This window comes from Heliangelus exortis, chromosome 2 (genome assembly GCF_036169615.1).
Source record: "Heliangelus exortis chromosome 2, bHelExo1.hap1, whole genome shotgun sequence".
Classification (NCBI taxonomy): domain Eukaryota; kingdom Metazoa; phylum Chordata; class Aves; order Apodiformes; family Trochilidae; genus Heliangelus; species Heliangelus exortis.
Window position 1 is genome coordinate 110,384,970 of NC_092423.1, and position 17,329 is coordinate 110,402,298.

Below are 17,329 nucleotides of genomic sequence, written 5' to 3' on the forward strand. Positions count from 1 at the left end.
TGAAATTTGGTTTACTTTTTTTTCTCTGTTGAAAAATTATTTCCTAGGATGATATCCCAGTATACTGCATGGAAATTCAATAAAATTTCATAGTTTTCTCATAGGCAAGTCTGAAATGCACATTCAAGCAAAAGTCATCTTTAAATTTACTACTAGTAGTATCCTCAGTGTTTGTCTCAGTCATCCTTAATGTTGAGAAATTAATAATTCATGAGACCTGAGGAAAATTCTGTTGATTCTTAATTATTCAAAACTCTTCCTGTTTAGTATTACAAGGTCATATCCAAGGCAAGAAAAATATACTATTACTATGTCAATTTAACGTTGTTCTTGTCAAAACTGAAATAATCCTCATAGGTAGCTCAGTATTTAACAAATTTCATTAAAAAAAATAAAGTTTGGGCTTAAAAATGTACTAGTTTCTAAAAAAAAAACCCAAAACGTTGCCCTAACCTTTTTGGTACTTTGACATGTTCTGCCCCTTGGCCTGCCTTTCAGCCATGGTCCCACAGCTCTTTAAACTTGCATGTGACAATATTGTTTAGTATTTGAGCATTTCTTTTAAGAAATACCAAAAGATACTTGACAAAACTCATATTTATGAGGACTTTTACTTAGCATTTTTTAACTAGGGCCTAATTATGAGGTGTAATTGGAGGTAAGTCAAAGAAACTGCATTCTTTAGAAGGGAACTAAATTCAAGACTTTTCAAACTAATGGCTCAGCAGCTTGTTAAGAAAAGGAAGGTTAAGGAATAGTCTGGTCTTTCCTACTTAAGGCAAACAGAAGGTTTATTGCAAAAGGGTTTCTCATTGAAAAAAAGCTCAGAGTAGAAGTAAATGAAGTGCTAAGGTGAGTCTGTGATTGATCTGAATGTAGAGTACATTGCGCCCTGTAGTGTAAAAGGAGGAGGACCAGAAGTATTTTACAAAACATGAGGACATGGCCTTTAAATATCAAATTGCTGCAAAGTAATTTTGTAGTGCTTCAAGTGAAATTTAAAATTATTAGTTATACAGATGAATTGTGAGCCTTCAGCAGAAACAAGCACTGAAAAACTAAGGTTTTTATGCCTATCTCACAGTGACATTTAGCAATTGTGTTAATACCTACTTGATTATCATGTGAATATAATGTCTCAACAGCTATTTCATATAATGTCAACCCAATTATTTAAGTAATGTAATATCAAGTGTTTTTTTTAGCTTAGTCACATGCAATTTTTTATCTGTTGCTGTCAGACAAATTGTCTCATAAATATTGCTGCTCTTCCTGAAAGAGCCAAGAGAATAAAATTGTGTAATCCTTTAGGCAGAAGAAGCAAAATGTAACACAATACAACAAAGATTAGGGGTTCCTATAATTTTATTGTCAATCCACTCAAACTAAAGTAAATGAACTTGAGATAGTGGTGGGGTTTTTGGAGGATATAATACCTGTAATGACTAGAGAAGACGTCTTTAGCTTCAGTGCCTCAGGTGAACTGGTCAACAGGCCAATTTATTGAACTTTTCTGGCAGGAATTCCTTCAGACCAATATGTATAGTTATGTGTTTTAAAAATCACTAGCTGCATTTCTAGAGGGCATTAGATTCTGTCAAGAGCGTTAATTGTCTCATGTATAATGTATAACTGTGTAAAATTCCTCATTTCTTCTGCCATTTTATTACCCTCTTTGTCTTACTGAATGCCAAAGTGTGAACTGCAGATGCTATTATTTCTGCCAAAGTGAAGAGTTCTGAAATAATGCAACCCTTGGTGAACTGTGAACTCTTTCATGGCAAGGTCAGAATCCTCCTGATAGGCTGAATGCATAGTAACAAAATAGGTCTACCTGCTGTTTTCAAGAAACTGACTCTCAGTTTCAGACAAGTTAGAGTGAATCAACCAGGTTCGCAAGAGGGTCTTAAAAAGCAAAGAGACATGTGACTGACTGAAGAAGCAACTCAACACTGTGAATAGGACTTCTAGGAGGAATGAAAACAAGTAATGAGCTTCATCAAGTATACCACACGCACAGCAAACTGATGATGAGAATGTAAATTCTCTTATGGTGTATTTTTCTTCCAGCACCTAATAATGGTGCAAGTGGAAACTTTAGATGGGAACCAAAACTATAAGTGTGTCAAACCAAATCTTAAACTGAATTTCTAGGAGTCACAGTTTTCATTTCCTCTCCCAAAGAAGTCTGAGGAGGAGGGCAGATGCATCAATTGGAGCGAGGGTATCTGCCGGAGAAATCTGTTTAAGAAGGAGGTAGGGAAATTACATGAGAAAGTTGTCAAACTGAGTGGAATCTGGAATCAGAGGGTATGGATGAGACGATAAGCAAAAAGGCAGGAAGTTCCAAAATAGCACCTACTGTGAATGAGGAAAACCTATCTGACAATAAGTTCCTACTTGCAGTTCTTCTTCATAAGGAAATGGTCACTTCTTAAATAGCAAAGTGTTACAGAGTTGCCCTCAGTCACTGAACTTTTAAGCCTAATGACAAAGTGGGGAAAAAATAAAACAAAAACCCGTCAGTCTGGAAAAGTTGTGAGATTAATGATCACCCTTCCCATAAGGAAGAGATGTATCAGGCATGACTGACTCACCCCTGTGTGTGATAAAAAATTGGATCTAGTGACTGGAGCTAACACTGTGGGAAGACCTCTCCCTCCTGGGAGCTAAAATGTGAAGATGTTTCCAAACCATCTAGCCAAATGACAATTAACTGGGACTGCTCATTCATGCAGGGATGACCAATTCCAGTGTGACTCCGAGCAGATAGAAAGAAACTGAGACTCTTGGACAAAGGCTGAGGAGGTCAGAACTGTTGTAATGTACTACACAGTCCACTTGGTCATGCAGAAAAAATGTGTCTGTCCTACAATGCTCATGTACAGAAGCAGTGTCATCAAAGAAAGATTTGGCTTCTTTGACAATAGCATGAACTCTCAAGGAAATACAGGGTGAAATGGAACTGCTTAGTCAAGGAAAGAATAATGTTTCAACTTTTAAAAAGCTGCAGAAAGAGCAGGAAATTTCTTCTTTGTCTCTGTGATGGATTGCATGAGAAGTAATGGGCATAAAATGTAACCAGAAAAATTCTGTTTTAATACAAAGAAAACATTTAATGCTAAGCATTGCTGCAGTTGCTAATATGTTGACTCAGAATTCTGACACTGAGAATGTCATCATGGCAGAACAGTACAAATGGGTTGGGCAGACAGCTTTGATCTGCTGAGGTGCTTTTCAGCCATACCTTAATGAAAAACCTGGTAGAATTACAAAAAGTTTTCCTTGAATATTGGGAATTCAGAGAAAAATAACAAAATATGTATTCTGAAGGGCTCTGGTAGCTTCTAGAATCTAATATTTCCAGCCATAGAAGATACATGAGGTTTACATTTAAAGTATTTTGAATACAAGCGATTTAGAATGCATAATTTAAAATAGATTAGCTAGGGAAATCTGGATTAATTCAGATGGAAGTGCTTGATATGTTCAAAGGAAGACTTGACTGATGGTTGCTAAGTACTTTACATATTTAGTCATGAATTTATGTATGCTTTTTTAACCAAAAGTAACATGGATTTGCATGCATGTGAAATATTTAGTTGGATTTCCATTGCAAACTGTTTTCCTTTGGTAGTGTCCAAATCTCGGAATAAGCGCTAAATATAACAGGATTAAATTATGTCATTCACCTGTAAAGTGAAGCTATATAAAAAAAAAAAAATTAATTGAAGTACTATGATTTGAACATGACAGATGTGTGAAGTCTAGCTTGTCTTTAGGGATCCTGATATACTTTATGCTATTAGGCACAAATCTAGTATTTCTTTGTAATATCCATCCATTACTACTGTGCTGCTACTGTTCAATGCATAAATAAATCCTTTTGCGTCAGAAACCAAATGAAAGTTTGACAGTATGCAGGTTTGCAATCATAGTTCAGATGGTGCTCTCAATAGTGCTCTTACATGCTATAAACTGATAATAACTCTTAATATACAAATAATTTTTTCCCATACATCAGTTCAAGACCTCTGCTAGGAATTATTTGCATTGCTAGGAGCATTGGAAATGGGAGCATTGCTAGGTCTTACTAGGGATCCTTGTTTTCTCCAAAAGTATTTATTAAATCTCTTAGAATGAAAGAATGACTTGGGTTGGCAGGGAAAAGAAAGATTACCTAGTTCCAAGCCTTCTGCCATAGGCTGGGACACCTCCTGCTAAACCAGGTTGCTCAAAGCCTCATCCAACCTGGCCTTGAACACTGCCAGGGAGGGGGCAGCCACAACTTCCCTGTGCAACCTGTGCCAGTGCCTCACAACCTTGACAGGAAAGAATGCCTTCCTAATACCTAATCTAAATCTAATCTCTTTCAATTTAAACTATTACCTCTTGTCCTATCACTACATGCCCTTGTAAAAAGTCCCTCCCCATCTTTCTTATAAGCCCTCCTCAGGTGCTGGAAGGCCACTGTAAGGTCTCCCTGGAACCTTCTCTTCTCCAGGCTGAACAACAACTCTCCTGTCTTCCTAGGAGAGGTGCCTCAACCCTCTGATCATCTTTGTGGCCCTCCTCTGGGCTCACTCCAAGAGTTCCATGTCCTTCCTGTGTTGGGGACTCCAGAGCTGGACACATTACTCCAGGTGGTGTGCATACAATATCTCACAGGAGCTGAGTAGAGGGGTAAAATCACCCATAGAGGTCATATTTATGCTTATGCATTATTCAGTGTTGCATCAAGCCTCTCCTCTATAAAAATGGTCATATATTCTGGTTTTTTCCATTTATTTCCCTAAGGAACTTGGTGCTTACTTCATTGAGGATGAGGGCATTTACAATCCAGTGCATCTCGTTTGGAGAAAAAAAAAATGAGTTACGAATGAAAATATTTGGAATCATGGCAATAATTGAAATCTTTCTATCATTTGAACCATTTAGCTGGGATAATGTGATCAACAGAGAATGGCATCATCCCTACACTGGAAGCAGAGTGTCCTGGTTTGAGAGGACTAGGATAAAAATTGCCTACAGCCAGACTTGACATTGCTCAGGACCCCACCAGCTGCTGCCAGCCTGTTGATGTAGGGGCTTGGAGGAGATCACTGTTCAGTGAGGCAGGTCCCCATCTAGGACCAGTGCAGCTTCTCTGAGGTTTTTGTGACTTCTCTCAGTTTTTTGTGAGCTGTCACAGGGAGTCTGGACTTGGTCACCCCCATCTGCTGCTGAGTCCAATTTGGGACTTTCCTGGGTGGGAAGCAATTACCGGCTGAGGAGTGTGGGTTACATAGTTACATAGTTATATATATTTGCATGTAATTCACCATTACCGATATTACTACTTATTATTTTTTTAAAAGCTATTATAGGTTTTTTGGGTTTTTTTCCAATTTTAAATTCTCTCCCCTATTCACTTTTGTATCTTTCTCTGGGAGGGTAGTGAGGGAATAACACAGAGCATGCAGCATCCGTCACCTGATTATTGGATAAAACCATGCTATAGACATAAATATTGCATTAAATAGTTCCTGTGCTCCCATATTTTCCAGAGCATGTCGACAGATCACTTTTCATATTGTAGCTGACATGTATTTTCAGCTTAAATTCTAAAATCTACTACAGCTTGTAAAACCAGCATCACGAATTCTTACGTTCAGTCTATAGGCTGTTATACATATATTTGAATTTGTTCACTTCTGGATGATGTATCTTGTGCAAGCTGTTGCATGCTTCCTTCAAACTTTCTCTGTTTATCTGCTGTCTTTCAGTGCATGTCTACTCTTGCATAACATTTCACAGTCTTACCACAACTTACCTATTATCTTGAGTAAGGACAGTTTTCTTGTTTTTAAGATTAACCAACTAATAGTCCAAATGTTACTTACTTTTCTTACCTCATTCAATAGCATAAGATTATCACAGAATGGATTCATTTTTTTCCCAAAGTGCTCCAATTTGTAATGATCTACTTACCTGTTTGTGTTCACTTAACATCCCAGTAGCATGAACTGTGTTGTTGCTTTAAGCATAAGTACTGTTTAAAGAATTTACATTATTATCAAGCTATTATGTTCTAATTAGCTGTCGATAAATATTAATCAGCAGTTAAAAATGCAGACAATAGATGAAGAAGTCCACAGAGTGTAAATTATTTGGGGAAATCCAGATATATGTGGCTGCATAAATAGAAATAATAAAGGATTCTTTCTTAGTTGGAAAATTTCTGACAAGGAAGGAGATCTGAAAGGAGATCTATAAGCTGTAAGAAAATGATAGATTAAATCATATATGAAAGTGTGAGAGAATCTGGTTTATTGTCTAAATCAATGAAATACTGAGCAGGAGCTGATGACCACTCATTCCAAATTTTGCTCTTCAGTCCTGGCTATTCCTGTAGGTACCCTGAAGGAGTGGTCTCTGTTAAGCACTCTTGTTCTGACCACTGATACCTATTATATTATTGCTTCTTCCAGAGGACCAGTTTTGATACCTGTCATGGACTGTCTTTCCTGGTATCACATTGGCAACTGTGAGCCTCTCATTTGCAGTTCAGTTTTTCAGGAATAGGATTAAAGCAAGCACGGGGCACACAGAGTTTTCAAACATATGATTGCTCCTATTAAATTTTTTAAGAACTGGAGAAACCTGTGCACTCATCTCTAGATCATAATGGTCCTTAGGGCTGCATGTGCTCATTGAAAGGCACATTTCCTTTTGATCTCATGAGGATCCTGTGATTACACTGGAATAGCAAATTCCATTTAAATAGGTAAAAAAGGTCAAACCAACCCCTAATATGTAGTGGGTACAAGATTACACTTTAAAATCCTCTTCTGGAAATTGAGAATAGTTACTGTGCAATTTGCTCAAAGAAGGTCTGAAATAATATCTCTCAGAGGAGTGAAAAAAAATCAGTTCAGTTTCAAATGAATGCAAAGCTTAGAACCAAGCTTTTGTGATCTTAATCAGCTGCGTTCTGGGAGAGGTCTATGCTAGTAGGGTGTGATTCACACAAAATGATAAAACTATTGACAGGTATTCTTCTGGATTACTTCTTCTCTGGCATGACTACAGTTAAACAAATTACAAAAAATAAAACAAACAAATACTGCAATTGCTGTACATACCTGAAGTCAAAGCCTGCTCATCTTTTCACTCTGTTGAGGGCTGATACAGGCCATGTAATTGGGCTGTGATTTTGGCCATGGTACATTCCTCACTTCCTAGCATCTTGTCATCCAGTATTCTTCATAGCTATGTCCTAAGGTATGTGTTTTATTATCATCACATACTTATTTCTAATGAGATGCAACATACTGCAGAGACCTTATTTTTTACCCTTTACCCTCCTTCCATGTTTAGGTGATCACCAAATCCCAGACTACTTTCTCTACAGTATTCTTACTTTTTTTTTCCCTAATTTGCAGTTGTGGAAGTTGAACTGGAATAGAATTTCACCCCTCAGCACCTGTTTTTCTGAACATGAAGTAGAAGCAGGTAGTTGTTGCTAGCCTTAGTTAGGTTCCATAATACTTCCTATATATTTGCCTTCAGAACAGAATTTGCCTACTAGCTTCTGCTTTTACACCAGTCTTCATGTTTTTTCACTGGATAAACACATAATTCTAAAAAAAATGTTCTGAAAGCACTTGCTTTGGGCACCTGCCCCTAAAGAGATGTTTTCATTATTTTGTTTAGAACAGTTCAATCTTTTGTACAGGAGCAGTACAAGACAATATCTTGTCCATTTCTTATTGTAGTATCTGCTAAGGTGTTTTATTTTTAAATATTAGTTGCGTAGATGTTTGCAGTCTGTCATATTGCTGTCTTCTGCTGAAAACAAATGTTAGTCATTTATACCAGTTACATGGTGTTGTGGGCTGTGATTGTGCTTCATAAATATTAGTATTACAAGTTCAATAACTTCATGGAAGATGGAGAGAATATTTCTCTGTTAGGTAATCTATCAAGTTTACACTTAGATTCTTAAGAACTGGTGGATCTGGATCATCTGTAGATTAAATTTTACTCGACGTATTTTGTAACATGCCAGGAAGAAAAATATTGGCTAATGTTTTTCTTTCTGTGCTTTCAAGACAGTGTGTCTGATAATCTTAAAATCAGTCCTTTCTGCTGCATAATTGCAGAACTTTTTATTGGTTTTATGCAACATCCAATATTTATGCATGTGAATGATAGACATTTAGGATGTTCCTAAGCAAATTACTCTTAATTCTTAGTTCCAGGTAAAACAGAACACCTGCAGTGTTATTTGCAAACTATAACATAATTGAAATTAATGCTTTTCAGGAAATCCTCACTGTATTGCCTGAAAGATAAACATTATTGTTCTAGTTCATCACAGTAACAATAATTAAAACAACTGTGCAATGTAGGTGGTTAGATTGTACTTAAAAAATGATCTGGAAATACATGAATGAGAAAATGATGTTTTGATCCTACCTTTACATTTACCAGGAACATTAAAAAATACAGGAAGCTCCTAATGAATTTAATTTTTTAAAAAAATTGAATTCATCTCTATATATGAGGTAAACAAAATATAGTAAATATATTTACTATGTAATAGTTACTCGTCCCTGAAGAGATGTTTTCATTATTTTGTTTAGAATGATACGATCTCTTGTACAAGAGCAGTGCAAGACAATATCTTGACAATATTCTTTCATAACTTACTTTTTTCATCTTATTGGCTGTAGTCTTTGCTTAAACGAGAAAGCAGTACAAAGGTTTTACAAGTATTTTAGCAGTCCCTGCTAAGAAAAACAGGGATTTACCATGCTAGAGTATTTCATGTCAGATTTAAGAATAAATTCCTAAAGTCTTGGAATCTTTGTTTTTCTGTAAAATCCTCGTGTTTGTCATCCACCTTTTAAGAAATCATTTAAGATAGTTGTTTTAAAGTGTGAATTCTTTTTTATTTTAAACTTTGCCCACCTGATGTCTTAGCTCCTCTAATGCTTACCCTTAACACAGAGGAAAGGAGGAAACTGAAGCTGATGTACATGCAAGAAGGGAGGGTGGAAATCTTCTTCTGACACTTTTGATTCAGGTTACATTTGAAAACCAGCTGAAATTGCTTGCCAGTGTGTTCTTGACAGTGAGAATTATCCTTTGATAGTGAAACTATGTGATGCCAGTGACAGACTTCCAGACTTGCTCTGTATTTGCTTGAGAATATAAAGAGGTTATGGCTGCAGGACTCTGGTTTTCAAGCCTGCAAAATGCAGTGCTTTGTACATCTCTGTATATAGTTGTTTCACCATAGTATTTTAAGCACTGGAGGAAATTCAGTGGTGATTCTTCTTCTAAAAGATGTCATAACTTTGAAGCAATATAACTGTTACACTGGTTTCAGGGGTTGGTTGGCTATACAAAAGATTCCTAGTTGTCAGTGTCTTTAAATGAAAGAGGCAGTTTATTCATTTAGACATAGATACAAAAACAATTGTGAAAGGTTCATGTAAGAGAGCAAAAAATAAGTTCAACATATTATCTGCCATGAATGCACATGGTAGACTTGCTAGGTTTACTCAGACGTTTTCAGGGCTTATGCTTAAAATAAAAAAAAGAACATTTTTCTTCTCATAATCAAAGGCATGGGTGTGTTCCACACTTAATTTTCCTTGCATTGGACACTTTTGTGTCAGAAAGCTACCAGTGTTTATTTAGGTAGAGTCAATCAGTGATTTTCACGGCTAAATATAATCTCATGAAACACAGGTTTTAGACTGGTTTTCTCTTTACTTTTTATCCAAGGTTAGTGCTGAATGTTTTAAGAAAAAAATTGCTTGAACAATTATCCAAACACTGCACACTTGGTTTTGAATCTAGGAAACAAGGGTGGAGTAAGAAGTGTTTTGAAGGCTGTTACAGTCCAATTTTCCTTTATAATCTAAGTAAATAAAATTTTTTAAAGCTTGATGGCTTTGGTGGATGGCAGTAAATTGTTCTGAATTACTTACATATTTAAATACTCTAAGCTACAGATTCTAATCAGCAAGAAAGCTGTAGTGCTGTAGATTTCAGAAAATATTTGTATTCTCCTTTCCTGTATTCAAAACAGCAGAATTTCACAATGTCACACATAGGGAGGTCTGATATATATCTTAAATCTAATGCTTGATTATTTTTTTTTTAATTCTAGTGACTGAATATTAATCTATTTCTTTATTCATTTTTATAGATTAAAAAAATCAACAGGAATTTTCCCGTAAACCAGCAGGTAAGAAAAAGAAAAATTTGAGTTGTTTCATTTACAATTCTGATTTCAACTCTTAATTGTGTGCTGACTGTGCATTATTATATGTCAAGAATTCTTGGTCAATTTTCTTTAGAGAGTACCTTGGTACCTCAAAATAGATATTTTTGTTTAAAAATCAGACAAAAATTTAATTTTTGGACAAAGTAAGATTATGCTTAATAATTCCCAATTAAACTAAGAATGCAAATATATATATACACAAATATGTATGTATCTGTACATTTTCTTCAGATTGTATCTTACACATTTTCTACATTGGGAACAGTATTATTACTTTACAGGATTAGTCTGTATTCATCAATCTTCTTCTAAAAATGTATGAACCCTGTTGTCCAAATGAAAGCATAAAATATTAAACTGCAGTTGGAAAAGTCATAGCTTTTTGATTACAGTTTTAATTTATTTTACTCATCAAGCTATTTGCCATCCATTTAATGGGATTATAGTTCTGTTAACATATGTGTTCACAAATGAAAGGCTTATGTAGTGATATGAGCAGGGGTAATGATTTCAAGCTGAAAAAGGGTAGGTTTAGACTAGATATTAGTAATAATTCCTTTTTTTAAAGAGTAGTCAGGTACTGGAACAGGCTGCCCAGGGATGAGGTGGAGTCACCATCCCTGGAGGTATTTGAAAAACACGTAGACATGGGACTTCAGGACGTGCTCTAGTAGCATGGTGGTTTGTTTTTCTGGGTTGATGGTTGGATTTGGTGATCTTAGATGTCTTTTCCAACAGTGACATTTCAATTATTCTGTAATTCCAACCCAAACCATTCTATAAGTAATTAGTGTCGTGCTTCTCTACTAAACAGAGAGAAGTCAAGTCTCAAGGTTTCACATTAAATAGAGATTATAATATCTTGGCAGAACAGTGTATGTAAAACTTTCTTTTCCCGTGGTGTATCTCTCATTTCTAATATGATGAATTCAAAGGGTATAATCCTCCACCTTAAATCAATGCTGAATTCAGAAAAAAAAGGATAATGTGGAAGAATACTATAAATACTATATAATAAAATTTTAATTTTCATTTGAAGAAGCCCTTTCCCTCTTGAATTTTACTACATTTATGGGAAAATAATTGGTAGCTGTCCTGTTCACAGTGAACAGTTTATAACAAGAATTATAGGAGAATGAGACAGTGTTACCTTGTCCACAACTGTGTTTTAAAACAACATCATGACATAATGAACTGACATCACACTAAATCAAGAAACTGCAGTAAAATTGTACACTTTAGGTTCCACAGCACTCAGCTGTCATGAACCCCAGTCTTTTGCAGGCATATTTGCATTCTTGAAACTTTCACAAATATACATGGATATGACTATTTTCTCTTGCTTTTAATAGAATTTAAGAAAAACAACTATACTCAACTGTACCAGATCAGCTACGTAATATCATGTCATATTCTGGTTTAATAGGCTGCTGTTCAGCTTAAGTTACACAGAACAATCTCATCTACAGTATCTTCTAAAAATTCAGCTCAGTGAGTTTGTTTAATAAAACCTAACTGTATAAAGGTGAGTACACACAAATGTCAGAGTGCCTGGCTTTCCTGTCACTCAAGCCACTGTCCTGTGTAGCAGATGTATTGCATCTCTACTACACTTAAAAAGGTGATTTTTGTTGCTCAGGTAGACTGACAGAACATCTTTTGTAGTGATCAACATCTGTATGAGACACGGCACACTCCGTTTTATTTTTTAATTGCAGAATAATAACCTCAAATATGGGATTGCTGGTATATTAATATATTTACAATGGAATAATTAAGCAGGGTGTTTTACTGAAAGGTGATGTGTCGTCAAAGAAAGACAAGCCATTACTTAGAAGTACATTCAGGACAGTGTTCATATTCACTGTCCTTAGGGTATGATTTATGGTTTGGGTTTTTTCTTCCTGATTTTGCATGACTTGAATGAATTATTCTTTCAATATGCCATTACTGGAGTTCCTCAGAGTAGCCATTGCTACTGCAGCTCTTGACTGTCAGTTACTGAACTTTCAATTCCTATGGTACATCTGCTCTATCACCATCTGTTGTCACAGTAAGAATTTGATCAAGTTTATTTTGAAGGAAAATCTCTAGAAAGAAGCTTCTATTGTTGAATGTTTATATAAACACACAGGGGGAGCTAAGCTCTTGCTGTTAAATTAAGCAGAAGTGCACAACAGGGTGCAAATTATGCTGTGCTAATTCCCCACATCGTGTTGTCAGCTGTCTGTTGCCCACAGCATGGATTATTACTCCATAACATAAGCCTTCAAAAGGCTTATGTTGCTTATTAATACTTTATTGAGCTTTCTGTAAAAGAAAAAGAATATCTGTAAGTCTGTCTATCATCTATCTATCTATCTATCTATCTATCTATCTATCTATCTATCATCTATCTATCTATCTAAAAATATGGTTTTTTGGTTGACATTACAAACCTTTCCCTGAGAAGTTTCTTTAATTGTTTTTAATGCTTCTGAGACACTCCTCTGGCAAATAAAAGCTTTTTTTTTTTCCTCTTTACATTGTAGCCCAGAGTAGCCTTTGAACTTCAGGACATACAAAAGTTTTAGAAGAGCAATGCGCACCATAAATCTTTTGAGAGTTTAGGTTTGGGAAACCTACATGTTGACTTTTGAGAGGAAGGTCAGACCATTTCCTGAAGATAGTGGGTTACCTGATGAGTAGGATAAAATTCATGTTGTGATTCACTTGATGCAGTTATTGGATAGCAATGCTTATATCCTAGGGCTTCATACCCTATAGCTCACAAAATTATGAAAGTAATTTAGACACCTGCTGGAAATTTAGATGACAGAAAAGAGTGATTAGATCAAGTTCTTATTTAAATCTCAAACTATAAGTCTCAAGCTGTGTATTAAATAATTTCTGCATATCCAGCAAATTCAGTTTTGCCTCCAGTATAGTTTTCGTCCTCATTTACATATTTTTCTCATTTATCTTCTTCATTTTTTGCTAGCAATAACTCTTTAGTAAAATAAGTATTAGTTTGCTACTTTTGTTCATTGTGATATTAATGTCACTCCCTAAGATTCGCTTTTACTAGGGGTTAGTTTTGCTTGATCAAATTTAGTGACCACATCCATGTTAAAACTGTATTCAGACTTCAGTCTATAAAGGGATGAATGGAATTTATTCTCCAGTAAGGGCTTAGACAGGGCAGATGAATGAGAGGAAGCTAAATGCCTAATTCTGTTGCAGACATTTAAAATTGAGTGAAATAAAACATGTTTGTCACAACTAGATGTTAATAAGTAGAATCCTAAACTGATAAACAGATTTAAAAAATGCTACTGGTTCTGGGAGAAGAGTTACTACATATTGTACATATTTTAGTGGCATTTCAAGGTTAGATTATAGAAATTACTTTGGAATCTGTGGGGAAGTGATGTGATACCCAGCTGTTACCCATTTCATTCCTGAAAAATGGAGAACCACTGGGACAAAATTCAGGGATGTTTAGATTGGATATTAGGAATAATTTCTTCACTGAAAGGGTTCTCGAGCAGGCTACCCAGGAAAGTGGTTGAGTCACCATCCCTCGTGGTATTTAAAAGAAATACAAATTTGGTGCTTAAGGACGAAGCTTAGTGGTAGAACTGGCAGTGCTAGGATGACAGCTGGACTAGATGATCTTAAAGGTCTTTTCCAATCAAAAAATTTCTATGATTCAAAACAGCTGAGCTGTAGCACTACCTTATACTGCTCAGAGTGTCAAATCTGACAGCCCTTCTCTCTTTGTGGCTTGGGGATTTGAGTCAAAGTTTCCTTCATGTCAGGTTCAAATCTCTGAATGCTTCCACAAAGATACTTTCTAAGACACTGATGGAAGTTCCTGTTCTAAATAGACAGACAGACATACTTTATCAAATAATATGTTTATTAATATTTTAGAGTGACAGTCATGGCTTAAAAGTATACAACTGGCCAGTGGAAAGCTTGATCTACTACTTTCTGTATTCCTCATTTTTTTAGCCTGATGTTTAGTTTAGAAGATAAAAGATACAGGTGTGACAAACTGACTTCATGAGTGCTATAATTGCTAGGTTGATGTAACAAAGGCTTTTCTGATACTGCCTGTATGCATCCAGGGCTCTTTCAAATCAGACAACACCCCTTCACTCACTCCCACCACATAAAAGAAATAAATATTCAGAGGAATCCTTCCTTCCTGATTTGTAATAAAGTTTTAACATGAATCTATAATTGCACTTCTTCCCAGAAACATAATTCTGTATCTGTGATGAAATCAAATGGTGAGAAACCACTGAATTTAAATGCCAATCAAAGAAATTGCTTTTGTTGCATCATTTTATCCCTGTGTTATATTTATATACATGGCATAATTAAATCCTACTCTTAAGTCTCTAAACATATTTGGATATGATATTTTGCTGCTTACTCAAGAAATGGGATCTGTTACATAAAGGAAAGTGAAAGGGTTACCTGCCGTTTAAAACACAGATTTTTAGGGAGAGTTTGATATTTATGATGTCTGAGACTGGAAATGTAAGTAGCAAATATTAAACCAAGAAATAGCCATTTTTAATTCTAGTGGATTAAATGCTTGCATCTGTTTCATATTTGTTATTCTTGGGCACAATTTATAGATATTTGTCTGGCCAACAAAGAAGGACAGGCAGCAAATTTTAGTACCCTTATTTAGAAGTAGATGCCTTGAATGATGCCTATGTCCTGTATCTCTCTGTTCTCTGACAAGTTCCTCAAAAGTGGTAACAGAAAGAGGAAATAAGAAAAGGAGATAAATTGACTTACTGTATCCACAAAATATATATGTAATCTCATTTTTTTACAGTTAAACTTAGATTAAGTATGGGGAATATTTTATTTTTTTTTCTAATCTCACCTTAAATCAGGAATTGTGAATGCTATAGTTTAACAGTTATGGATTTGTTCTGTCTGGCCATTTTTGAATTTACATTGAGGCTAGAAATTACACATTGTAATGTTTTATTGTAATGTCTCTTCTACTATATCAAGTGAGTGTAAATGCCTCAGAACAACATTAATTTTAGCAGATTAAAATGTAGATGTTCAGTAAATTTATATACACAGTATTCCTTGGGGAACTGCATCATCTAAATAAATTATTTTTAATCAATGAAGAATAGACTTTAGCTCTTCTATTGAAGGAGCACATGGGACTCAAAAGGCTTAAAGAAAGTACTTTTTATTACAGTTTCCTTCAAGAGGAGAGGTAAATAAGCATTTCATTTTTCTTGTTTACTTATTTTACATCCATGTATGCTTCGTATCATACCATATGAAAGGAAAACTATTTCATGCCTTGAACTCCTAAGAAGAGTGGATAATAAGAGTTTTGTGGACCACAGATAGTCTTTGACCTTCTCCCTTTCATCGCAATAAGAGTACATGGTGCTGGTGTTACAGTTGCAACCTGAATTTCAGAGAACAGTAAAATAGTAGAAACCAATTGGCAATTTATGGCTTGCCTACCAGTGAAGAAGGAAAAAACCCAGGAAGTAGTCATCCCTCAACGTTTGAAGGAAAATTGACATTTAAAATTATGGAAAATCTTTAAAAAATGTAGTTAATTTCAAATGCAAAGCATCCCCTAGAAATTCTTTTTTTGGTCTTTTTAAACAGCTGTATTTCCTGGTAAGGAGACACTGTTTAATGAGCGATGTCTGTTATATATCTGGCATGTTAGAGATATTCTACTTTCAGTGTTACTGTTTTGGTAAATAAACTTACTAAATCCGTTCTATTTTATGGAACAGCAAAGAGAAATACAACAACAACAAACAAATAAACAATTATCTGGCACTGGCAACTGAAAACTTTACTTACTTGATTAGAAACATTTTCCACATTGAAATATCTCTCACTGATGCTGGTCTTAGAACCACCAAAACATTCACCCTTATTTATGAAAAATAATTGTGGTAAATGGTGCTGATCTGGAGATGTGAAGGGGCCTGATGTGGTAGATAAGCATTGCTGTGACTGGGAGCTCCCAACCAAAGTGCAATCAGACATCTGGGTTCTTTCTTCTTAAAACCAGATCTCTGGTAACATGCAAGTGCTGAGTGTCCAGGGGCACTAGATCCAACTGGCATGCTGAGAGCATCCTTGAAGTCCAGCAGGATCAATATACAGCAGCATGCAGTTTCTAGCTGCTTTCTTTAAATAGACAGCCAGAAGTCCTTCTGCTTTCTATTACTTGTTTAACAGCCTACTGGTGATGTTACTTGCTTAAAAGAAGCACTCACTCATCACTCCATCCTCTTGCTCCCACAAACCTGCCCTAATGGTGGTAGATGAGATAACATGGCAGCATCTTCTTCCACTCCATCTGAAGCAGCCTGCCATTCAAAAGCAACCCCAGAGAGTGGGAGAGTATGTAAAAAGGACACAGACCCCCGAGACTATGCACAAAGCCCCCCTGAGACCATGCCCACTGTGAGAGGAGAGACTTCTATCCAAGTATTAATCATGAGCTTACATCCATCGATTGTCTGATAAAGTCCCTGCTATCACTGTCTGTTCTTCACAGGGCCTTGAACTATTCTGTCAGGATCCCTCTTTCAGCCAGAGATGATACCCTCAGTGGATTTTTTTTGTGTCATCTTCTCTGGGAGTAAAGGAACCTTCCTGTCCCTATGTAGATCTCTCTGTGGATATGGAACTTCAGCATCTAACACTTTGTTCAGTAGCCAATCTTAATCTTGGGTTGTATCCCTTGGTTATTCATGATGGTGAGAAACCCAAGTTAAAAAAAATTAATGGAAAAAAGCTCTGATATTATTGTAAAATAATTGTTACCTAGTAGTCCTAAAAGACAGGTTTTCTAGTGAAAGATGAAACTCCACTGAGATGTCAGAGACAAGTCAGCTATTTACAGGCATTACTCCATCATTTATAAATAATTAAGTACAATATGAATTCAATAAATGTTATGAACTCTATTGCTAACTCTCTGCCAGAGGAAATTGTCATGTGACCAGTAATAAGTCCTTAAGATATCCCAGTTCCAATCTAAAC

At 35.7% G+C, this 17,329-nt stretch overlaps 1 protein-coding gene across 1 annotated transcript in view; it reads left to right on the forward strand.

The window, feature by feature from the left end:
- Nucleotides 1-17,329, forward strand: part of SNTG1 (syntrophin gamma 1) — a 312,374-nt gene that overhangs the window by 244,812 nt on the left and 50,233 nt on the right. Inside the window, exon 12 of the mRNA XM_071737518.1 lies at nucleotides 10,205-10,243. Coding sequence (XP_071593619.1) covers nucleotides 10,205-10,243 — 39 coding nt within the window. The remainder of the gene's footprint in view (nucleotides 1-10,204; nucleotides 10,244-17,329) is intronic.